The sequence below is a fragment of the Lipotes vexillifer genome, unplaced genomic scaffold (assembly GCF_000442215.2).
Source record: "Lipotes vexillifer unplaced genomic scaffold, Lipotes_vexillifer_v1.1 scaffold169, whole genome shotgun sequence".
Lineage (NCBI taxonomy): Eukaryota > Metazoa > Chordata > Mammalia > Artiodactyla > Lipotidae > Lipotes > Lipotes vexillifer.
In genome coordinates this window covers 1,319,654-1,344,398 of record NW_006793375.1, presented here as the reverse complement: position 1 = coordinate 1,344,398, position 24,745 = coordinate 1,319,654, and the positions used below count along the sequence as shown (strand labels likewise).

General features: G+C 37.9%; 1 protein-coding gene across 1 annotated transcript in view; it reads right to left on the bottom strand.

Annotated features, from left to right (window-relative positions):
- Window positions 1-393: 393 nt before the first annotated feature.
- Window positions 394-24,745, bottom strand: part of FANCB (FA complementation group B) — a 25,233-nt gene continuing 881 nt past the window's right edge. Inside the window, exons 2-10 of the mRNA XM_007466339.1 lie at window positions 17,039-17,981; window positions 12,077-12,229; window positions 10,934-11,020; window positions 5,330-5,458; window positions 4,500-4,502; window positions 2,801-2,967; window positions 1,889-2,331; window positions 1,533-1,770; window positions 394-808 (exon numbers count right to left, since the gene is read on the bottom strand). Of these exons, the coding sequence (XP_007466401.1) occupies window positions 394-808; window positions 1,533-1,770; window positions 1,889-2,331; window positions 2,801-2,967; window positions 4,500-4,502; window positions 5,330-5,458; window positions 10,934-11,020; window positions 12,077-12,229; window positions 17,039-17,981 (2,578 nt within the window). The remainder of the gene's footprint in view (window positions 809-1,532; window positions 1,771-1,888; window positions 2,332-2,800; window positions 2,968-4,499; window positions 4,503-5,329; window positions 5,459-10,933; window positions 11,021-12,076; window positions 12,230-17,038; window positions 17,982-24,745) is intronic.

Genomic DNA, 24,745 nt, shown 5'->3' with positions numbered 1-24,745 from the left:
GATTTCTCCACCCCGGGCATTCCTCACATTTGGGCTGGACCCTCCCTTGTTGGGGTCTGTGCTGTGCTGTGTATGAAGTTTAGCCGCATCCCTCGCCTCAACCCACTAGATCTGAACAGCACCCCTCTCTTGCCCTCCCCACCTGCCACTACTTCTGACAACCAAAAAATATCTCCAGACATAGCCAAACGCCCCTGGGAGGCAAAATGAGCCTAGGTGAGAAGTGCTGCTCTAAGGCATGCTATTTTGTGCATCTTCAAAACCAAAGATTCTACACTAAGCCTCAATCTTTACTTTTACAGAGAAGGCATGTAATGTAAGATGAAAACAAGTAGGACCAAAACTTTCTGGCAGGGAAAAATATTCTAAAATATAACCAAGCCAAGACTGTAATTATAAATCAGTCACTTTCTGGGCAGCAAGGTCTGATTTCAGCTGAACCTCAGCTAATTTCAAAGTCATTTCTCTGTAAAGGGCACCACTCACTTTTAGGTTCGTCCCCAACTTTTGCTTCTTTTCTCTCTGAAGTTCTTTTCTGTAGGCATGGATGCTTTCCTCTATGTCTGATAAGGCAGCCACATCACCACTAGTCTTTTCTTTGCTTGCTTCACAACTCTGCACCAAGTTGCTTTCAACCTTAACTAAGGCAGAAGAAAAAGAACCAAGGGTAACCAATTCCTTCTCCAAAGCTAATCCCAAATGACCAATTAGGAAATCCTCACTTCCTAATTTTAGATACTTGAAGAAACTGTTTATAGGGAGAACGCTGCTGAGATTATGAAGGCACTGGAACAAAACTGCTTGATTCCTGGAATAAAAAACCAAACACAATATTACACAACTTAGGACAGTGAAAAATGGTCATGTACAACATACTGTAGTAATCAATTAAGATTCATTTCTAAACTCTCTAGCAATCATCAGAACCAATAATGCATTCATGTGGTCACTGACATAATTCAGACTGTAACAATCAAATACGGTCAGCCCCGTGGTTGGTTGAATTGCAGATGTGGAACCCATGGGTATAGAGGGCGGACCATACTACGCCGTCCTCTAGGACTCGAGCATCCATGGATTTTTGTGTCCACTGGGGTCCTGGAACCAATCCTCCATGGATACAGAGGAACGGCCGTATACATATCCTAAACCAATTCAGTTAGTATTAATCAGGTTGCTTCCTGATTAAAGTTCTTTCTCTGAGTAATAAGATCAAAATTATATTTTTAAAACTTCACTGTGGGGGAGCAGTAAGGGGAAATCTTAAAGTCATTATTAGGCCCTAATCAACCCCACCAAAAAGCCAAAAACAAACATAAAACCAAAACGGCTTCAGTTTCTAAATGAGACTACCTGTTCATTCACGTTGTCCCAGGCAATGACCTGGACATGCCCCACAGTGGTATAGAACACTACACGGGGATTCCTGTTGGCGCGCGTGCACGTGCGCATACACGCACGCACACACACACACACACACACACACACACACACACACTTCCCTGGACCAATTCCAATTTGATGTGCATTACCTGGAATAGACTATTAAAATCCCTTCAAATGGTGTTCTTTGTTTCCAGTTGAAGAGTGTCCCATAGAAGCTTCCTGGCCTTTTGCAAAAGCAAATTTCTGGAAATTCTTTGATAACTTCACATTCCATGTGTTCTAAGAGCCATACCTTCATTGAAGTCAGAGCATAGCTGGGTGATATGATTTGAAAACAAGCTCTCTGCCAGGCCGCGAGAAGCGCAAAGAGATCTTCCGTGTGTTCTATGGCAAAAACATGTCACAAGTGCTGTCATTAAACTGCCCATTATCACATAAAGGGAGTTCTTAAAATTTTCTGATTCTATTAGGTATATGATTAAAAAGGACCCACAAAAATTACCTATAGGTTTCTTCTTTGGAAATGTCAGCAGGTATTTCCCACTTGAAAGATCTTCTAGACTTAACAAAATTCTGCCACACTGAACATAACGAGCTGCAGAATGGTTACCATTCTCTCTCTCTCTAATTTGTAGCAGCACAATGCAACAAAAATTACTGAATGCTAAAAGTGGCGAAAGAGATGTTACAGCAGTAATCATCTGCACATACTCTTTCTCAGATGGTTGTACAAAAACAATGCTTTCCTCTTTCTCTTCCTCTTCCTCACTATCAACACTCAACTTGATTTTTTTTACCTCTGATCCTATTTCATATGGCACTGAGCCTGGTACTGGGGAAGATTTCCTACTCAACTTGATCACCCTACTTTGACACTGAATGAGCAGAAAGCTGGAGTTAGGGGCTTGATCCATTGACAGCGATAAAGTCACATGATTCAGGGACCTGTAAAAAATACAGAGCTCTGTTTACTCTAAAAGCTCATTCTTTAAAATCAAACAGATGATTAAATGCCATACAAACAACAACCAAAAAGTTTTATTCTCTCCTTTCCTAGGAAACATCATTTCAAATGTAAAATACATCAGAAAATTAAGTGTAAAAGCCAAACACATTTTTAAAGATTCTGTAATAGCACTTCTCTTCAAATAGGAAAGCAAAGACATTATAAATATGCTGGACTTAAGGAAGTAGTCTTTTTAGGAGAAAGGAAAGGTATAGTAATGGCTGTATTTTATTTTTGAGGTAGATTTTTTCTCCTTTCCTCTGAAACAAGAAAAAAAAAACTACTAAGTTTTTAAAAGAGTCGATTTTGGTAATTATTTAGAATGAAATACCTCCATGCACTATATTTCTGTTGGACAGTGCTGTTGTAGAACATCAAGATAATGTTATCATGTTAGAATTTACTTACACCTTCAAAGAAGATGTGGTTTTCACTCCAACAACCAAGCTATCTTCTATTACACGATACCATATCTTCTCTACTAGCTGTTCTGAATCTTGAAATTTATCTGATAACTTTTCATCAAAGGTATAGACAGGATTTTCTTCTTCACCACAAAGAGTGACAAGACATTCCTTATGGGAAAATGTTTAAATAACTGATTACAAAAAAAACAACAAAAAAAACCTGCCAAACGTATCAAAATTTAAAAAAATAATATAAACCAGCTTTTGGCTGGGCCTTATGGCTTACATATTTAAAAATAAATTATCATCAATAATATATTATAGATTATACATAATTCACTAAAATAAAACTTATAAAACATATAATTAACCATCTACTTGGATTAAGAAGCATGGCCTGACTGTAAACTGGGCTCTGGGTACCCAACACAGAGCCAGCAGGGATGTAAACCTGGAGTCCATTTTGAAAAACAATCTCGCAATATGTGCTCAAGGCATGCTGAGAACAATCCAATCTTTATTTTAGCAGTGACTAACTCTAAACTGTAACTGGAAACTTTTGTATGAATAACAGTGATTAAACTATCTTAGGACAGCTGATCGATTATTGGTAAAATTTTCTTCTTTTATTTTTCCTTATTTAAAAAAATTCCAGTAGAGTTGATGCTAAAATTTTCTTCTTAAAGACCAGGCCACACTCACTTATTTCCGCATACATATGGATTTATAACAGAAATGGAAATAGGTGGAGGAGTAATGATAATAATAATACACAACACTTACTGAATGCTTGCCATGCGTTAGGCACTGTTCTAAACGCCATTCATGCGTCAATTTGTTTAACCATCACAATAACTCTAGTACCCTAGGTTGGTAGTATTATTATCTTCTAAATTTTCCAGATAAGGAAACTTGAGGCACAGGGAGGTTAGGTACCTCGCCCCAGATCACCCAGTTAGCAAGACTCAGAGCTGGAATCTGAACCAGAGGCAATTGCTTCCAGAGCCCATGTTGCACATTAACCATTACTCTATACTGCCCCTCTATGTGGTAATTACTGAAAAAAGATATGGGCACTTACATTACAGTAAACGAAACATGTTCCTAGGAATCTGACACTTCTGCCAGTAGCTGTGAGATTTGAGGCAGGCTGCTCACCTGCAACCCGCAGAAATTTTTATTACCTGCCAGAATTGCTCTTAAAGTTAACAATGTAAAGGGCCCAAAACAGTGCCTTGCACGCAGTGGCTTCAATGCACTAATTTCTAACATTTCTTCCCCTTTTCTAACACCGGCAAAATCACTGGGGTCAAGTGGGGAAGGGAAATGGGAAGACTTTGAACAGTGACTTTCTACAAGGACTCACATGAGGTTTCCCAGGAGATGAGAACAGTAATACAGAAACGCAAGACGATGTGCTTTTGTTTTTTACGTTAATGGAATCATATTTTGGGCCAAAATCATCATATGGCTAAGACCGAAATACAGACACAAGGCAAAGAGCATTACAAGAACAGTAAATCTTAAAGGGAGTCAAAGCAAGGCACTAAAGTGACTTGAGGGAAGAAAATGCAACTTCAAGTGTATCTATGTCCAGCTTTTCTTGATATATCTGTAACTCTGCTATGCTATCTTTCTCTGTAGGGAACAAAGTGTGCATAAATCCTATTTTTTATGAAGTCAGAGCAGTTTTTGCTCACTTTCTACATTACTATAGTGGCATAAGTAACTGCAAGGTACCTGAAGAGGTTCTTGCGATGGTCAACCACAAGGGAAACTAGAGTAAAATTATAAAAAGCAGATATGAGGACTAGAAGAGCATAGCAATTTAGGGACATTAAGTAGAGGAATAAATATCCTTAGACATGAACCATGCAACAGACTAAAAGATTATATTAATGATGAAATTATGTCACCATTAATACAAGGTAAAATAATACTCAGTATATTCTGTTTACGAAGTCAGAAAACATATACAATTGCCCCTTGAACAAAAGGAGTTTGAACTGCGCAGGTCCACTTATATGTGGATTTTCTTCAATAGTAAATACTACAGTACTACTTGATCGCCAGTTGGTTAAATCTGCAGATGGGGAACCAGGGATACAGATGGCCCACAGTAAAGTTACTTGTGGATTTTCACTGCGTGTAGGGTCGGCGCCCCTGACCCCCATGTTGTTCAAGGGTTAACTGTAATCCACTTAGGAGTAATTTCTATTCAAACTATACAAATAAAACAGTTTAATATTTAAACCTTGTTTAAACAAAAGGACTTGTTCCCCGAGGTTCCTGATAACTGAGATTTTAATATCCTACAGAATAATTTGCAAATTGCTAAAATATTGGCTTTTTAACCAAATAGTTTTCAATGTCATAAAAGCCCACCATTACATAATCCCTGCCACTTTGCTTCTTGATCCATTATGCAGCATTTTCTAATATATTCCAATATTCTAATTTAAAGAACTCTTCAATAGCTTATAGGTTTTCAATTCATAAAATGATAAAACAGTCACATGATCAAGTTTACCTCCTCTGCACTTGATGTACTATCATCTTTCCCTTGAAACAGGTTCATTAAAGCCTTGTAAGATTTTGAAATAATTTTTTCCTTAAGCAAGAGATGCTGCTGTAATTCCTGAACAGAAACCAAACCAACCTGTAGAGTATAAAGAAAAATCATTGCCAGAGACATAATTTCAAATGAAACCGAACGTACCAATAATTCAGTAAGTATTTTCTCCAAATTTGCTTATTAATTCATTTTTCTATAGACAAGTAAAGAATACGTCTCAGAGCAAAACTATTTACAAATTTTGAGTCTCTAATTACAAAGGAAAATAAACACAGCAAATAATTATAATAGTTTACATGTCAAATTGAGAGAATGCCAATGTATTTGCATCTGTTTCACTAGTGAGTTAAGTAATGAATCAATATGAATATGAATAAGTCCAATCAATATTAATAAAAAGCAAGGCCTACCAACACTCCAACAAGAAAACTTTTTCTGGTTGAAATAATTTCTGCTTCAAAAAGCAAGACGTATCATTATGAACAGAAATGCTTACCTTTGATTTGATACCGCCTGAAATCCTCTGTTCATATGACCTTTATAGCAAAACTTTAAAGGTAACATGTAACTGTCACACGTTAAGTGTTGTGCAAATAAACTCAGTGCTCGGGTCCAGTCTTAACTATCGGGGGTAAAAACTGGCTCTGAACTGGGCAAACAGCAAACCGCTCCTTTTTATACCAGATAAATAGATTTCAGCACTAAGGATGAAACATTCATGAAATATATTTTACTCCTGAAAATTTAAAAAGAGTCGCGTCACTGAACATTTAGAAGCTGTTTCATTTCAGATGGATATCTGAGACTGTTCAAGTATTAATTCAGCTTTTAATGTAACATGTTCTGCTAGACTGAAAAAAAACAAGATGCGGCCTGTATTTGCCTTTCTTTTAAATTACATTTTAAGGCAGATAAATTCTTTTTCCTTTTATCAATGAACAGAAGTTGGAGAGTAAAGACTGAATTCTATCTTCCCTCGGTGCACAAAGCATGTAAAGTGTCTACCTAACGTTTTAAAACTTCATCTGTTAGCCTACCTCCGAGGGCTCCACGTCATTCACGTTCCATCATTCATTGGCCGAGTAACTCACGACTGTGAGGCCGTGAGATGTACCTGTCTGGGGCGGAGAGCCAGGTGTGAGGCTGCTGGAGGGGCAGGGGGTGGAACAGAAGGCTACATGGGCAGAAGGACAACGAGGGCACTCTCAGAAATTATCCGTGGTCTCTCTTCCCTACTCTCTTCAACATGACCCCCACTCCAGGAATAAATCGTGTGTCATTAGACTTCTTAAATATTCTGTGTTGTTACAAGTTTTGTTATAAAATTATGAAAATAAGCCCATGATAACAAATTTAAACAACATACAAAGACATCTCACCTTCCCTTCCTAGACCCTCGATCCCATTTGCACAGCCAGGAGACTGCTTACCTTTCCAGAACTCTTCCATGTATGTTAAGGTTTGCTCTCATTCTCCTCCTCATAAACAAAACCTTCCCCAAACCAAACAGAGGAGCACACTGCACTGCATGACACCGAACCTTGCTTTCCTGTTCTTACTGTGATCTCTTTCACACGTGCAGAAGAGTTTGCAAGACAAAAAAGCAGTTCATAGACTAATGATGAAGTAGATACCCCTGGAACCACATCCAGGTCAAAAAAGCAGCACTTCAGGAGCAGCCCATGGGCACTCCCCAATAGAGAACCTCTCTCTGCCGGAGGCAACACTACCCTGGCCTTTCAGGATAACTTCCTTGCTGGTCTTCGTCATTTTACCATCATCATATGAACTCCCAAAGAATATGTTTAGTTTGTGTGTGTGTTCTGCTTCTGAACTTTTATAAGTGGAATCGTTCTGTATGTAATCGCTTTTCGAGTCATCTATTTGTCGCTAGTAGCTGCAGCTCGTGCCTTTCACTGCTCTGTAGCATCCCATCGGCTCACTACACCAGTTCCCCTCTCCTTCCTCCCGCTGATGGACAGAGGGGTTATGCCCAGCTGTGGAGCATTACAAACAATGCTGCTGTGAACATTCCTGTACCTATGCACAAGTGTCTCCAAGGTCCTGGCCTCTCCTTATCCCCACCAACAAGTGGCTGGAAAATAAAATGCATAGGGGAAAGAACAGTGAGCCGAACTCTAGCTCTAGCTCTGCAAGCCACTTCACATTTCTGGCTCTCCATCTGCTTTCTTGTATGCAAAACGGCGGAGAGGGTAGATGTGTTCATCTCTAAAAGGCCTTCCAGCGCTTAGAAATGTTTTGAGCCACGTTGAGAGCTAGTGGTAACATGTGGATACTTGAAACAACATGGACGCTCAGCTGTCTCTCGTACATCCCTGCCTTCCGTCTCTGTTTCTTTCATATTTTCCTTCTTTGTTGATACCTTCTAGATAATTTTCTTAACAGTCTAGTTTGCTTATTTGCTCCACATCTCTTTAAGTCAACTGTTAAACTCATCTTTTTTTTAAATTTCAATTTATTTTTAGTTTATAGAAATGGTTATTTTCTGTGAATAATTCATCATGATGCCTTGTTTCTTCATGTGCTTAGTTATTCTTTAGGTGGCTCATTTTCTTTAAAAAATTACTTGTGAGATTCAGAAGAGACCTAGGATAAATGTGTATTCCTAGAGAGGATTTTATGTTGTTTCTGCCAGGTGACTAGGGCACTCTTACTTTATGTTAAATACAAATGCTCCCAGGGCAATAGTAGCATCAGTGTTCTGCTTGCCTCCCTGGGTTCCAGCCTTTAGAGTTTGGCCTGCTAATTTATTCTTATATTTTCAGCTTTTTGAAGCTTTTAAGAATATTTTTAAAACATATTTCATCTACCATTTTAAGTTGTTTTTATCATCAGAGTTGATCCAAATAAATTAAATGACATATTACCAGAAGTGGAATTTCTAAAAGTCATGCTTTCATAAATTAAATTATTTTGGCATCATTTAACAATCAGTATAAAGAGGTACCTTAATCTTTCTGACAGCTGCACACTATGCCATGGTTCAGTTATATCATATTTACCATACTCCTAATGATGGATATTTAGATTTTGATTGAACTTTGTTTACTAATACTACTTAAACATTCCTGTAAAATCAGCTTTGCTTACATATATAAGTGTATGTTTAGAACAGATTTCTAGAAGTGAAACTGCAAGAGTAAAAAGACATGTGCAATTCACATTTTAACAGATATAACAAGTTTCCTTCTGAGGAGGTTGGACCACTTTACATGTTCAACAATACTGTTTTAGGGCTTCCCTGGTGGCAGTGGCTGAGAATCCGCCTGCCAATGCAGGGACACGAGAAGACATGTGCAATTCACATTTTAACAGATATAACAAGTTTCCTTCTGAGGAGGTTGGACCACTTTACATGTTCAACAATACTGTTTTAGGGCTTCCCTGGTGGCGCAGTGGCTGAGAGTCCACCTGCCGATGCAGGGGACACGGGTTCGTGCCCCGGTCCGGGAAGAACCCACATGCCGTGGAGCGGCTAGGCCCGTGAGCCATGGCCGCTGGGCCTGCGCGTCCGGAGCCTGTGCTCCGCAACGGCAGAGGCCACAACAGTGAGAGGCCCGTGTACCGCAAAAAAAAAAAAACCCCAAAATCAATACTGTTTTAGAATGCCTATTTATATTAAGAAAATTAATCCTTTGTCAAATATGTTCCAATTTCTTTTTATATAATTTGTCTTCTTATTTCTTTTACTTTGTTTGGAGCACAGAAGTTTTTAATGTAATCAACCTCTTCCTTTATGGTTCTATGTCCATTATGTTTTATTTATCTACTGTTTACATTCACATCTAACATGTGTTCACTAAGCATTTACTGAATTCACTTTAATATTAAAATACTTGCAAAAAAAACTTTTAAAGGGCCTGCAAAGTACAAATATTTACTATCTGGCCCTTCACCAAAAAAGTTTGCCAGGGATAAAGGAAAAAGATAAATGACAACACAAGGAAATAGACAAATCAGAAAGGAGGGACAATTGGCCTGGCCTCCTCATTAGTGCCACTTTTTTCAAAACGGAGAGAGGGCATAATTCTAGATGAAAAGACCAATGAGACATATAATAATCAAGTGCAAGTGTAAACTGATTGGATCCTGAAAAAAGCAGCCATATAAAAACATTTTTGTGGCAATTGAAGCCATTTGAATACGGACTGAATAGTAAATAAGATTAAGAGATTATTATACTAACTTTCTAAGTGAATAATGGTATTGGGGTTACATAGGAGAATGTCTTTATTTTTAGGAGATTCCTGCTAAAACACATAGGAGTGAAGTATTAGAATATTTGCAACTTTCAAATGGTTCTGCAAAAACGTACAAATACACGTACACACACACACACACAAGCAGAAACAGATGAGGCAAATGTGATTTTGTATAAAGTAACAATAGTTGAATCTACATGGGGACTAGAGATAATCACTGTTTTATTCTATGAATTTTCTGTATATTGGAAAATTTTTATGAATGAAAAAAGGCAGGTTACATAAGAACAGGCATCTTATAATCACATTTCCATGTAAACTTGTATATATTCTTTAAAAACATCAACAAGAATATGCAAGTCAAAGTGTTAAAATTGGTTATATCACAGTAGTGGAATCATAGGTAATTGTTAGTATCTCTTGAATATTTCTTGGCATAGTCAGTACTTTACAGGGAATGTGTGTTACCTTCATATATTGGGAAAAAAATTAAAAACTTTTAGAGAGCTTTGTATGGAAAACTTGAAGGTAAACTGATCATGTTTAGAACATGTCATGATTCATCATATTTGCTGCTCCTTTAAAAGAGTTATGGTATACTTATCCTAAAAACTAGGAAGAATGTGTTTTCAAAAGTCAGCCTCTATTTTATCTTATAAGGCTTCTTATTAAGGCTTATAAGGCCTCTATTTTATCTTATAAGGCTTATCATCATGTTTAGATGACACATTTATAAGTAATGTCATAATAGCTTTTACAGAGGTACCAAAAAAGGAAATAGATCCTTTGAAATACAGGTTTCCCCACTACCCAAAAGTAGAGCATGCCTATGAAACCTTTTGAAAGCCATTATGAAATGATGTAAAGCAAAGAAGCAATTACCTTAGGACACGTCTTGCTAAGGGATGCACAAAATAAACGGGAGATAAAGCATGGGTGCTCACAGACACAGGTCAAAGCTATGGCAGCTGGATGCTGAGATGCCGAACTCAGTCCCCAGAAAGGAGCTTGGCAGGGTTACTCTCGCTTCTCGGGAGGCGAGGTGTAAAGGCTCGTCGCAAAACGAACGCTGAACGCTACCTTTCGCCTTTTTTCATAAAAGCGAAAGTCCTCTTTGGATTTCTCTCGGTTAGCAAAAACAGGTGCTAACGCAGGTCTTTCGTAAAAGCAAAGTGGCATAAGGCGAACTTTCAAAAAGCAGGGGATACCTGTACCATATTTTTCCCTCCCAATCACTCAGTTTCTTATACTTTAAGGACCTTTCTTTCAATGTTCTTTCCTTCATTTAGAACAGCACTAATCCAAAAAAGCAAAAGCAGAAAGCAAAGACACTAACTTTCAATCTTCTTTCCAGAGGTGGAACCACCAAATAATTCTCTTTGCCGTCAAATAAGTCATCTTCATTGTAATCCAGTGTTTCACTCTAATAAATAAAACAATACACTAAAACTGAAATTTTGAAATAAACTGAAAATTCTTAAGATTAACAAAATACAATTAAAGTTTATCCAAAAGGCAATGTGCCACAATACACATTGTTATATAAAAGACAAGATACATATTTTCCCCCTCATCTTCTCATAACTAGAAAAAAAAATTATTATTGCCACTATTACCACCCACCTAACATTTGTATACTGCTTCAAAAAGTATCAGCTTGGGCTTCCCTGGTGGCACAGTGGTTGAGAGTCCGCCTGCCGATGCAGGGGACACGGGTTCGTGCTCCGGTCCGGGAAGATCCCACATGCCGCGGAGCGGCTGGGCCCGTGAGCCGTGGCCGCTGAGCCTGCGCGTCCGGAGCCTGTGCTCCGCAGCGGGAGAGGCCACAACAGTGAGAGGGCCGTGTACCGCCAAAAAAAAAAAAGTATCAGCTTACTAGGCTTTTATAAAATCCTATAACTAGAGAAAATAAGAATTATCCTCATCTTACTAACGGAAAAAAAAAAAACAGAAAAAAACCCCTGAGGCTCAGAGATGTTTTATAGAGATCTGAAACTTCCAGAGTATTATTTTCCTTATGCTCAAAATCTTATTATGAACTGTTACTTCTTTTAGTAAAGCAGTTTCGCTTTATTTTGTTCCTTAATTAATCCAATATTATCATATTTATTGGTATAAAATGTGCTTTTCAGAAGCAACGATAAAGTTAATTTACAGTATTATTGTCACTTGAGTGAATACCAGATATACTATATTCCAAATTTATAAAACACCTACACCAATATGTATAAAATAGATAACTAATAAGAACCTGCTGTATAAAAATAAATAAATATTTTTAAAAAGTCAATTTGTATATCATTTGTTGAAAGAAGAGTCAATGTACTATTTAAAAGGTTCAATGTATGTATTTTTAAAGTTCTAAAAGCTTACTTTAAGTATGAAATCAAAAATATTTAAAGGGTAAGTCAAAAGCTTTAAAGTGCTCAAATTTTCTAAAATGTTCTTAAGTAATGCATAAAAAGTAAACAGAACTTACTGAATAGTTTAAGTTGTCCAGGTCTGTTATTTTAAAGGAACTGAGGCAATCTGAATTCAAGGGGTCCTTAAAAAGTAGCAGTACTTGTTCAGTTCCAGTTCCAAGAAAGTCATCTATCAGTACTGAGCTAACTTTCTCCCACTTAGCAGCAAGCTGAAAGAGAGTGTTAAAGAAGGAATAGAGAAAGAAAAAAATCAGATGTGAAGTAAGCTAAATCCTTTTGTTGCACGTACCTCTAATTTGTCATCTTCAATCTTAAACAAGCAATGAAAATGGTAGGGTAAACACTGAAAACTAAACTAAAATAAAGATATTGGGAGATGAGAAGACATAAGGAGTCATCAATTTATAAATAGCAAGGTACTGAAATTTCTTTATCAACATTTGTCCAGGGACTGTCACGTTCCTGATTTCTATATTAAAATTTTATAATTTATAAATTCTAACACTTCTCATGACTAACTCTAGTGAAGATTCTTTCTCTAACCGGTTAATTTAAGGATGACCCTAACTCCCATAAGCCTTAGTGGATACATATTTATGATCAAACCAATTAAACAAGGAATTCAGTGGCATTAGGTAACTAGACAGTACTAGCAAACACTTTAAGAGCTCTCATAGCAGAATAACATTTAAGAGTCCATATGAAATTAATTAATACCCTAAACTCTGATAGGACAGAACAGTCATTATGAGGGGCACAGAAGGGGAGGGATCCTAATAGTAGGGCACCTAGAATCATCCTAGCCTAATGAAATGATTTCTTAGGCTTATACAAGAACGTGAGACCCCAAGTTTAAAACAGAAGACAAAGACCTGTATGCAGAAAATTATAAGACACTGATGAAAGAAATTAAAGATGATACAAACAGATGGAGAGATATACCATGTTCTTGGATTGGAAGAATCAACATTGTGAAAATGACTCTACTTCCCAAAGCAATCTATAGATTCAATGCAATCCCTATCAAACTACCACTGGCATTTTTCACAGAACTAGAACAAAAAATTTCACAATTTGTATGGAAACACAAAAGACCCCGAATAGCCAAAGCAATCTTGAGAACAAAAAATGGAGCTGGAGGAATCAGGCTGCCTGACTTCAGACTATACTACAAAGCTACAGTAATCAAGACAGTATGGTACTGGCACAAAAACAGAAAGATAGATCAATGGAATAGGATAGAAAGCCCAGAGATAAACCCATGCACATATGGTCACCTTATCTTTGATAAAGGTGGCAGGAATATACAGTGGAGAAAGGACAGCCTCTTCAATAAGTGGTGCTGGGAAAATTGGACAGGTACATGTAAAAGTATGAGATTAGATCACTCCCTAACACCATACACAAAAATAAGCTCAAAATGGATTAAAGACCTAAATGTAAGGCCAGAAACTATCAAACTCTTAGAGGAAAACATAGGCAGAACACTCTATGACATAAATCACAGCAAGATCCTTCTTGACCCATCTCCTAGAGTAATGGAGATAAAAACAAAAATAAACAAATGGGACCTAATGAAACTTCAAAGCTTTTGCACAGCAAAGGAAACCATAAACAAGACCAAAAGACAGCCCTCAGAATGGGAGAAAATATTTGCAAATGAATCAACTGACAAAGGATTAATCTCTAAAATTTACAGGCAGCTCATGCAGCTCAATAACAAAAAAATAAACAACCCAATCCAAAAATGGGCAGAAGACCTAAATAGACATTTCTCCAAAGAAGATATACAGACTGCCAACAAACACATGAAAGAATGCTCAACATCATTAATCATTAGAGAAATGCAAATCAAAACTACAATGAGATATCATCTCACACCAGTCAGAATGGCCATCATCAAAAAATCTAGAAACAATAAATGCTGGAGAGGGTGTGGAGAAAAGGGAACACTCTTGCACTGCTGGTGGGAATGTGAATTGGTTCAGCCACTATGGAGAACAGTATGGAGGTTCCTTAAAAAACTACAAATAGAACTACCATATGACCCAGCAATCCCACTACTAGGTATATACCCTGAGGAAACCAGAATTCAGAAAGAGTCATGTACCAAAATGTTCATTGCAGCTCTATTTACAATAGCCCGGAGATGGAAACAACCTAAGTGCCCGTCGTCGGATGAATGGATAAAGAAGATGTGGCACATATATACAATGGAATATTACTCAGCCATAAAAAGAAACGAAATTGAGCTATTTGTAATGAGGTGGATAGATCTAGAGTCTGTCATACAGAGTGAAGTAAGTCAGAAAGAGAAGGACAAATACCGTATGCTAACACATATATATGGAATTTAAGAAAAAAAAAATGTTATGAAGAACCTAGGGGTAAAACAGGAATAAAGACAGAGACCTACTGGAGAACAGACTTGAGGATATGGGGAGGGGGAAGGGTGAGGTGTGTTAGGGCGAGAGAGAGACATGGACATATATATACTAACAAACGTAAGGTAGATAGCCAGTGGGAAGCAGCCGCATGGCACAGGGAAACCGGCTCGGTTCTTTGTGGCTGTCTGGAGGGGTGGGATAGGGAGGGGGGGAGGGAGGGAGACAAAGAGGGAAGAGATATGGGAACATATATATATGTATAACTGACTCACTCTGTTATAAAGCAGAAACTAACACACCATTGTAAAGCAATTATCCCCCAAAAAAAAAGTTAAAAAAAAAAAAAAAAAAACAGAAGACAACTTCTTAAAGATCCATAAAGCTGAAAGCTTCCAGATTGGTTCCCTAGAAAACTAACACCATGGGGATCAGAAATCCCTTCCCCTCAGGCAGAAAAGCTGAAACTCCCACTTAGAATCCCGCATGGATACATCATCCTCTAGGTGGAGGGTAGCCTGCATTACAGGAAGAACATAAGACTCTCAATCTATATAATGAAATATCAATCTTTCCCCTATAAGGTTAATTCCAAAGCAGTGATTTTTCACTCATGCAGGGAGAAAGCTGTAAACTCATATCCTCCCTTCCTCCCACTGCCCCACCATGAATAGCATGGACTATAATGAACCATGTGAAGAGACACTGGTAATAAGAATGTGCTCAGCACGCAAACACCATAGAGCTGTGCAGGCATGCATGCACACACACGCCTGCAACCTCTAGCTCTAGAATAGCGTCATCCAAAAGAAATATACGTGAGCCACAAATGCAAGGCACATATATAACTTTAAATTTTCCAGTAGCCAATAAAAGAAAGTTCTCTAGTAGCAGTAAAAAGGTGAAACTTATTTTATTTAATCTATCTAAAATATTATTTCAATTCAATGTAATCAATAAAAATTATTAAAGAGATATTTTATTTCCATTTTTTACTAAGCCTTTGAAATCTGGTGTGTATTTGACATGGACAGCACGTTCTAATTCACACCAGCCACATTTCAAATGTTTAATCGCCACCTGCGGCCAGTGGCTACCGTATAAGACATCGCACCTCTAGAACATATTAGCCTCTTTCTATCTACAACACATCACTATCTGTTTCACATATACCTGACAATGATCTCAATTTTGAAATGCCTGCTACATAGATACTTGTCAAAACTTGCAGACACAATTTCTTAGTTGTGGCATGTGGTAGCTTTAGTTGCAGCATGCGGGATCTAGTTCCCTGACCAGGGATCCAACCCGGGCCCCCCCGCATTGGGAGCACGGAGTTTTACCCACTGGACCACCAGGGAAGTCCTGTGATAGAAAATTTAATTGAGCTTCTAATTAAATGGACAAGGGCACATCAAGTAAGGCAGTATCTGCTTTTTTTCCCAAAGCAGCACAGGAACTTAAAAGATTGTATAATGTATTAAAAAAACTACTTTGGAAGATCTTAAACTATAAACACTTCATATCACATAAATGAATGTGCTGATAAACATCTTAAGCCAGGAGGACGCAATGTTAACAAAACACCAGGGTCAGAGAAATATTATCGGAGACGCACAGTTACAATCCTCCAATTTCCTTTTCATTTTCTGCACCTTTTTACTTGTTATTGAATGCTCAATACCAGTGAGTATTTTAAAGCAATTTCCCAACCTTACATTAAAAGACATGACTACATGTAGATAAAATGTGAATGCTTGCTCAAAGGACAACTCTGAGTTTCAAAATGTAACATAAAGAAATTCTCTAAGCAACGGTTTTTAGAAAAATTAACACATCACTTTTCTCTGGAGAACGATTATTTGTCTCTAAATGGACAATGATAGATTTCAAGGAATTCCTCTAGATTTCATTTTAAGTTTAAAACAATAATGACCAACTTTTAAAAAGCTCAACAACTGATTTGAGTTTTCTAGAAAGGTTTATGATCTTATTCTAAGTAAAAATACAAAGCCAATAATTACCAACTTATGAAAATTAGAAAGTTATAGTAAAAGACAAATAAATAGATAATAATTGTAGTTATGTATTTATGTATTTCCCCAAACTCAAGGGTTTTTATGACTCAAAATCGCAAGGCAAAATCCTTATCAAGTAATATTCAGATAATTTTAAGAAAAAAGACTGATGTAACATATATGATTTTCTTTTTAGTGCAGCACTAAAAATTGATTTGGATAATAAGACTCCAGAATGAATCCTATGAAGCACAGCGATGCTTAGTAGGTCTAAGACTATGCTAACTGAATGATTAAAAGTACCATACCTGGGGCTTCCCTGGTGGCGCAGTGGTTGAGAATCTGCCTGCTAATGCAGGCGACACGGGTTCGAGCCCTGGTCTGGGAGGATCGCACATGCCGCGGAGCAACTAGGCCCGTGAGCCACAACTACTGAGCCTGCGCGTCTGGAGCCTGTGCTCCGCAACAAGAGAGGCCGCGATAGTGAGTGGCCCCCGCTTGCCACAACTAGAGAAAGCCCTCGCACAGAAATGAAGACCCAACACAGCAAAAATAAATTAATTAATTAATAAACTCCTACCCCCAGCATCTTCTTTAAAAAAAAAAGGTACCATACCTGAAAGTTCTTTTCCCAAACAGCACAAGCATCACTGGCCCTAAAGGATATGACGAAAAGGAGGTCTCCTCCACCTGAATCCATAAGTTGAACTGCACAAGGATCTCCAAATGGAAGCTGGCACACACTTTTCGGAGTCCCATTTTGGAATGAAATCAGCTGATTCTTTTGAGTAAGAGCAATCAGCGACATTCTTAACCGGTTGTTGACGATCTCAGTTGCACAGACATGCACACATGTTATCACACTGGTATAAACAGGCGGGATAATGTATGTATCATTTATTACTTCTTCCCTTTTGAGCGAGTATACACAAAATTGAGTATTCCAAGTTGCATAATCTGATTTTGAAGGCTGTGGGGTACATCCTTCCTCAGATAAGTTACATCTCTTTCGTCCTAACAAAACCATACCTACATTTTCAATCTCCCCTGCCCACTCAATAGAGGAAAACTTAATGGACATAGTAACAACTTTGCCAGTTTGGGAAGAGATATAAAAGAATGTTTGGACATGTCTCCATAAAACTAAAGGGCCATTAAGGACCCTTATGCCGTCCTTCAACTCACAGTGTAGTCTAAAACTCAAACGCCTTTCAAATTTATTGGTACTGTGAAGAAATAGTAGAAAATATCTGAAAACGTTACTCTTTTTAATGCACTGTATCATAATATAAGGCAGATTAATTCCAGTTCTGAAATCTGAAACACAGTCGCAACCCATAATTCTTAAATGAGAGTATTCTTCTTTTATGCTGAAGAATCCAGTGGATTTCTGAACAAATACTCCTGTTCCTCTGTCAAATACCATTCTTCTGACATGTAACACAGTTGTTTTTGTAGGCCCTTCATCTACAAAATTTCCTTTAGACAAACGAAAAACAAGGACTTCTCCATTATAACAGAAGAGCCTTTCTTGTTCATTAGATGACATTGTTTGTTTGCTAGTAAAGCCACAGTATCAAGTCCAATTTTCAAATGTAAATCGATTCCAGTTGATGCTTCTAAACCTAAAAATGAAATGAGGGAAACTGTCATCCAGTAGGCAGAGCTGAAAAGAAAACACATGTTTTTGTTAGAGAACCATCACATAGGTAACTATAAACTTTGACATTTTTAAGCTTTTTATGCTATTTTAACAATGTCACGCTTATCAAAAAACTGTATCCCAAATATTATTTCCGTACAGCCGTTAAAAAACACAGTTGGCAAAGAATGCAAATAACCACACCACAAAAGATAACCGAATGTGTTAACAGCATCTATTAAAAGGTGTGGGTGCTCTATTATAAGGTACTGCACACATTCTCTCTGGCTCAGGGAATTTCTTAAGGGTTCTACTTCTGTCTCTCAAACTTACCGACCTAATCTGGTTTCTCCCTGTAGGCCTTAGTCCCTCTACAATGACAACTCAGTCAGTCAAGGATTCAAATTAGAGCACTCCCACAGCCCAGGCGCTTGGGTTCCTGCTTCCCTGAGAAAGGAGTTCGAACGGACTCGATGGCCAAAATGAAAGCCCAGAAAGAAAAACAGGAGATGCTGTAACATGGCTTTAAAAAAATCTCCATAAGAGTAACAGAAATAAATCTTAAATCTTACTTTGCAAAAACAGTGCAGTTTTACACCCTAAGGAAGTCACTATCCTCATTCAAAGTAGAAGAAAACAAGAGATTATAGAGGATCTATAAAATAGAGGATCCTCTATAAAACAGAGGATTAAAATAGAGTATCATTATTATAATGAACACAAGGATTAAATAATAGCTATCAATTATTCACACTTATTATATGCCAGGTACAATACATGCATTATTTCACTTAAAGGTCACAACTACTCTTTTAAAGTAAGCATTCTTATTATCCCATCTTATAAACAAGAAAACCATAGTCTAACAAAGGTCAGAAAATTCTTCCAAGCTTACAAAGCTAATCAGCAATGGCACTAGATTTGGAAGAGGGGCCCAATGCCTCCTGAACCTACACTTTTAACCACTACACTGTCCTGGCACACATTCCCTTACTCTGAACACTGGTTATTAGAAAGGCAACTTGAGAGAATTAGTAAAGTAGAATACAGAACAAAGGAACACCCACTCCACTGAACACATGTAAGAAAACATGTAAGAAAAAGATGTTGATGTCTCTTTATCCAGTGGCTATATATGCTGAGTCACTCCTGTAACAGCTACCAAATGCTTAGCATATGCTAAGAACCGTGCACCTTTAAAACACCCTCTGAATGTTGGGCCTGCCTTTTACTAGATGTATGATCTATGGCAAGTTACTTAACCCCTTTGTGCCTCACATCCACATCTATGTAATGGGGTGTAGTAACAGTATCTACCCCACAAGGTGCTGGAATTAGCTAATATAACTCACTTGAAATAGAAGCTGGCACATAGAAAGTGCTAATAAAGGCCAGCTACTATCATTCTCATCATCATGGCTGGCTCTGGTTCATACAGTACCTAATCTTAGAAACATCAGAATAGTTGCATACTTAATGGTCTGTGAATGTTGAAATGTCTCCCGTCACTCACTATAAGTAACTCTAACTCATACTCTCTCTTTTCTGTTATTTGTGGATCATTTACACCAGGAAAATAAAGTACTTTAGAAATAAATGAAAACTAGGTCGTGTACAAGGAAGTAATATTGTTTTCCTCTTTCAAATGAGAAGCAAACTCCAAAGGCTTAGGTTTTCTTCTTTTAATATAAAAATCTACCAATAGTCCAATTAGAAAAAAATATCACTGAACCATTAATCTATAAATTTAACTTAATATAGCCTGCATTTTATTGAAATGACTTGATTTAGAGGCAATTCTACTTAAAAGCAGAGTAGATTAGTCAGCATCTACATTCGAATTGGAGATGCTGCACCTTATTGTCTAACTTCCAAATACATGTGGTTTTAAAATATGCTCACAGCAACTAAGCCCATGCGCCACAACTACTGAGCCTGCACTCTAGAGCCCACGTGCTGCGACTACTGAAGCCCACGCACCTAGAGCCCGTGCTCCGCAGCAAGAGAAGCCACCGCAGTGAGAAGCTGGCGCACTGCAACAAAGCGTAGCCCCAGCTCGCCACAACCAGAGAAAGCCCGCGCGCAGCAACGAAGACCCAATGCAGCCAAAAATATAAAATAAAATATGCTCACAAATTTCTTTGAAATTCCTTCCATCAAGAAGGAACTCTCCTCACCCTGAGTGAGGCCTGGTCATTATGACTCACTTCCAGCCAACAGAATACAGCAGAAGACGGGGTGACAGCATGGTGGTTTCCTCAGTGACCTGTTCCTTGGCTCACTTGCACTGGGGAAAGCCACCTGCCGTATCATTAAGACACTCGGGCAGCCCCGCAGAGATGTACACGTGGCAAGGAACTGTGGCTTCCTGCCAACAGCCAGCAAGGGACTGAGGCCTTTTGCCAACAGCCATGTGAGTGAGCCTTCCAGGGATCCCATCTCCCAGCTCCAGTCAAGCTTTCCTGAGCAGACCCACCCGGCTAAGCGGCTCCCAAATTCCTGGTCCTCAGAAATCTTAAGTTAATAAATGTTTGTTGTTTTATGCTGCTCAATTTGGGAGTAATTTGTTATGCAGCAACAGATAAATACATTTCTCTGTGGCATCTGGGTTTTTTTTCCAAATCAAATTGATGATATTGCTTTTGAGAATTTCAAGAAGTATTAGTGAAGTAACTGGAGATACTAGATCATAATACAAACTAGCAGAAGCCAAACAGTTTCCTGGCTTGTTGTTAAGCAATTCATGTGAAGATCTGGGACAACAGGTACCCCAGAGTAGTTTCAGCTTCATCAGTAAAGAAGATAAGTAGGGTAACCAAAGGTGTGGCTTTTAATTATGAAACTACGTTTTACTTGAAAGGAAATACACATATTGGTTATATTACATCAAAATGTATGACTACTTATTTATTTCAAATTTCCCACAGACATCTCAGACCTCTTAGAAGACTTCTAAGAAAGTTTCCTGTTTTAGCACTAAATGATATATTCTTTTTTAGCATTATATATTATAAATATAAATTATATATTTTGAGGTAAAGATCTAAAAACTCATTGTCTTTTACTACCTACTCACTTCAAAAGGTGTTCAGATTTCTTAATACTAAGAACAACCAAAAATACCTTCTGTCCAGGAAAGGATTTTGTTATTTTAATATTAAATGTCACAACTAATGGGTCATCAACACAATGCTCTTGTTCACCAACACCCCAGTGTGACAGGAGTAAGGAGGATCTTAGTGGTAAGACCACTAAGTAAAAGGTCACAGAACCGCCCCCTTCAAAAATCTTTGGAGTATGTATTGTTGCACCTTCATAAAGTAATGAGTTAGGAAAATCAGTCCCCTTACATTCTATTCTTTTAATGCTATCACCAAGTTCCTTAACTTAGAAACTTCTTTCTTCCAATTCTCTGATCCAACTGCCACTACGATGATTCAGGCTTTCATCTCTCATTTAGGTTGTGATAAAAGCCCTTTAACCAGTCTTCCTTAATCTAGTCTCTCTCCCCTGCAATATATCCATTCATTTATGCTACCTCAGTTATTGTTCTAAAACACAAACTTGACTGGGTAACTGTCCCCTAATTTAAAAGCTTTGCATGCACTTACCGCCACTTCCCCGCACCCCCCAGATCTACGATCTATAATCCCTAAACTACTACCTGGAAAGACAGATGCGAAACAGTGTACTGAACGTATGAATGACATAGAGATAAAAGGGTGCAAGCCACTGCTAAATTATAATCCCATTATCCTATTATAATCCTAACCCAACATGCTTTCAGCATGAGCTCTAGGCAAAAAGCAAACTTCTTCTCATGGACTTAGACTCAAATAGATTTAAAAAACATAACTGTTACATAAAACGTCATTATTTTTTTATTTTTAAATACTACTGCAAAAACATGCACATTTTTAAGGTAAGTTATTCTAAATGGACCATCTTCAGGGTTAAAAATTAGAAACTATAATATATTTATAAAGATAAATTTTTTCCTCAAACTTTCTGTAATCTCAAGGTTTACTGAATTCACATATCTGTGAATACCTGTTTTATTTTATACTATGCAACATCTTTTTTAAAAGTAAAAGTTCTGAGTATATGTTCATAAGACAAACCTTTAAGGCTATGGAATAAGTGGTAATGTTCCTTTTTCAGATAGAAATAATCTGGAAACAAACCCAGGTTCAATTTAGAGGTTCTTAAACCAATATAAACAAGCCTTGATTAATCAAATCAGGACACCAGGAGCAGTATTCCAGCCTATTAGTCACTTGACTTTTTACTTGGTCCTCTTATAACAGTGGCTGCAGAATAAAACAGGTAACTCAAACCAGTTAAGTTTTACCTCCTGTTTCAGCTCTGGAGAAGGGTGGGGGAGGGAAGGAGGGAGGGGAGATTTGGATGCAGATTATTTGTAAAATACTAGGTAGTTAATTTGAGCTTTTCCTGTTCTGTATTACCACACATCAAAGTTGACTGTATATATTTCACATACAAAATGAAAACAGATGTGTGAGTATACTAGAAAAACAATACATGCTAACCTAAATATAGTAGATGGGCAATGAATTATCACCCTTCTCTCCCAGCCTCCCACCAAAAAACAATGCTCCCATTCAATGCTAATAATGACATTTGGCATTATAAATTTCAGAACTCTTAAATAAACTACAAGTCTGGTTCAGGAAGATCCTAAAAGACACTATATTATCTGCAGGTGAAAGCTATAAAACTCTAAGAAACGAATCAATAGATTGCGACCAATAGAAAGTGTCTTTGGAATTCTACCTTTGGAAAAAAGAATTAAGACTCCCCACTAAAAACTTCACCTAATAATATTAAACATAAACTTATGAGCGTAATACCCATAGATATCATTTTTCCAACATATAGGACATTGTTTACCTAAGTAAATTAACTTGGCTACAGAATGGGTCCACTGTTAAAACTTTTTCTACCTATATACCTAGGTCATTTGTTGGGGCCTTCCCAGAATCAGTCTCCCCTTTCCCTTTCCCAACAACACTTAGCGTACCTGAAATGTAGATGAATGTGGGAGGATGGTGGTCCACTAAGAGAATCAGGAAAGATTAAATTAAAGGTTCTTGATACCATATTAAGGAATCCTAGCTTTCTCTAAGCAATGATAAATCACTGAAAGATTTCAAAAATAGAAATCACAGGGGCTTCCCTGGTGGCGCAGTGGTTGGGAGTCCGCTTGCCGATGCAGGGGACACGGGTTCGTGCCCCGGTCCAGGGGGATCCCACATGCCGCGGAGAGGCTGGGCCCGTGAGCCATGGCCGCTGAGCCTGCACGTCTGGAGCCTGCGCTCCGCAACGGGAGATGCCACAACAGTGACAGGCCCGCGTACAGCAAAAAAAAAAAAAAAAAAAAAAAAAAAAAAAAAAAAAAAGAAAGAAATCACAGGATTGTATTTCTGAATAATAAAGATCCTGGTGACAGTATTGAAGATGGGGGAGTGAATTGAGATTGGAGGAGGAGCCATCAGTTAGGAAATCATTACAAGTACTTAATTAAAGGGAGACTTTGGGAGGCAATTTGGCAGTAAACAGAAATGCATATACTCAGCAATTTCATTTCTAGATATGAACCCAGAAAAATAATCCTACATAATAATGCACAAAGACATTGCTCTAGAATGTTCACTTTGCTGTTATTTGCAATTTTTTTTTAAAAAGCAAGAACTTCAATGACCACCAATAGGGGAATGAATACAGATGGAATATCATACTACAGTTAAAAGGAATGAATTAGATGTGTATCCTTGTGGCTAGACTTCAAAAGTCAAATGAAAAAAATTAAGTTGAAGAAAAATGTATACTGTAGTACATTATGTATCAAAATCAAAACACATAAAACAGCATGATATATTTTGTTTACCTGCAATGGCTGTATTCCCTGACTGCTCTATGCCAGGCACCGTTCTAAGCACTTTGGACTAACTCATTCCTCATGACGTCCTTATGCTGTAGGCAGTATTATCCCATTCTACAGATAGGGAAACTGAAGCATGGAGTTTAAGGCCTACAGATAGGAAGTGATAGAGCCAGGATTCAAAGCTAGGCAGCCTGGTCCAAAGCAAAAGAAGCAAAGGTGCAAAGATTCATGCCAAATCCCAATGACTACTGATTTTGGAGAAGAGGAATATCAGAGTAGGGGAGTGGAGCCAGAGAGAGGCTTTAGCCACATCTGAAATACTATTTCAAGGACGTATTCAAATACTTTTTAAAGAGGGTTCATTTTTCCCCCATTAAAAAAAAGTGAACATATAAACAAAGTTTGGGGCAAAAGAGTGTCCATCGTGGTTGACTATGGCTGGTGGAAATATGGGGACCGTTCTTACAACTTCTTGGCAGTCTTCTGTTGCGAAAACCAAAAATGTCTCCGGACATCGTCAAATGTCCCCCGGGGGGGCAAAATTGCCCCGGCTGAGCACTACCTTAATTAATAAACCGTAAGACGCTTTACATCTTTTAACTCTATATACCTGTTTTAAAGATGTCAAAGATATAACCTCTGTTAAGTATTTCACCCTCCAAGTGAGAAAGATGCTGCTGAGGTGAAGAAAGTGTCAAGCGAAATAATCCCCGAATAGAGTAAGCACTTGGAATAATCTAGTTATCCTTCCAGATAAGGGTGGGCAGGCCCCGGGT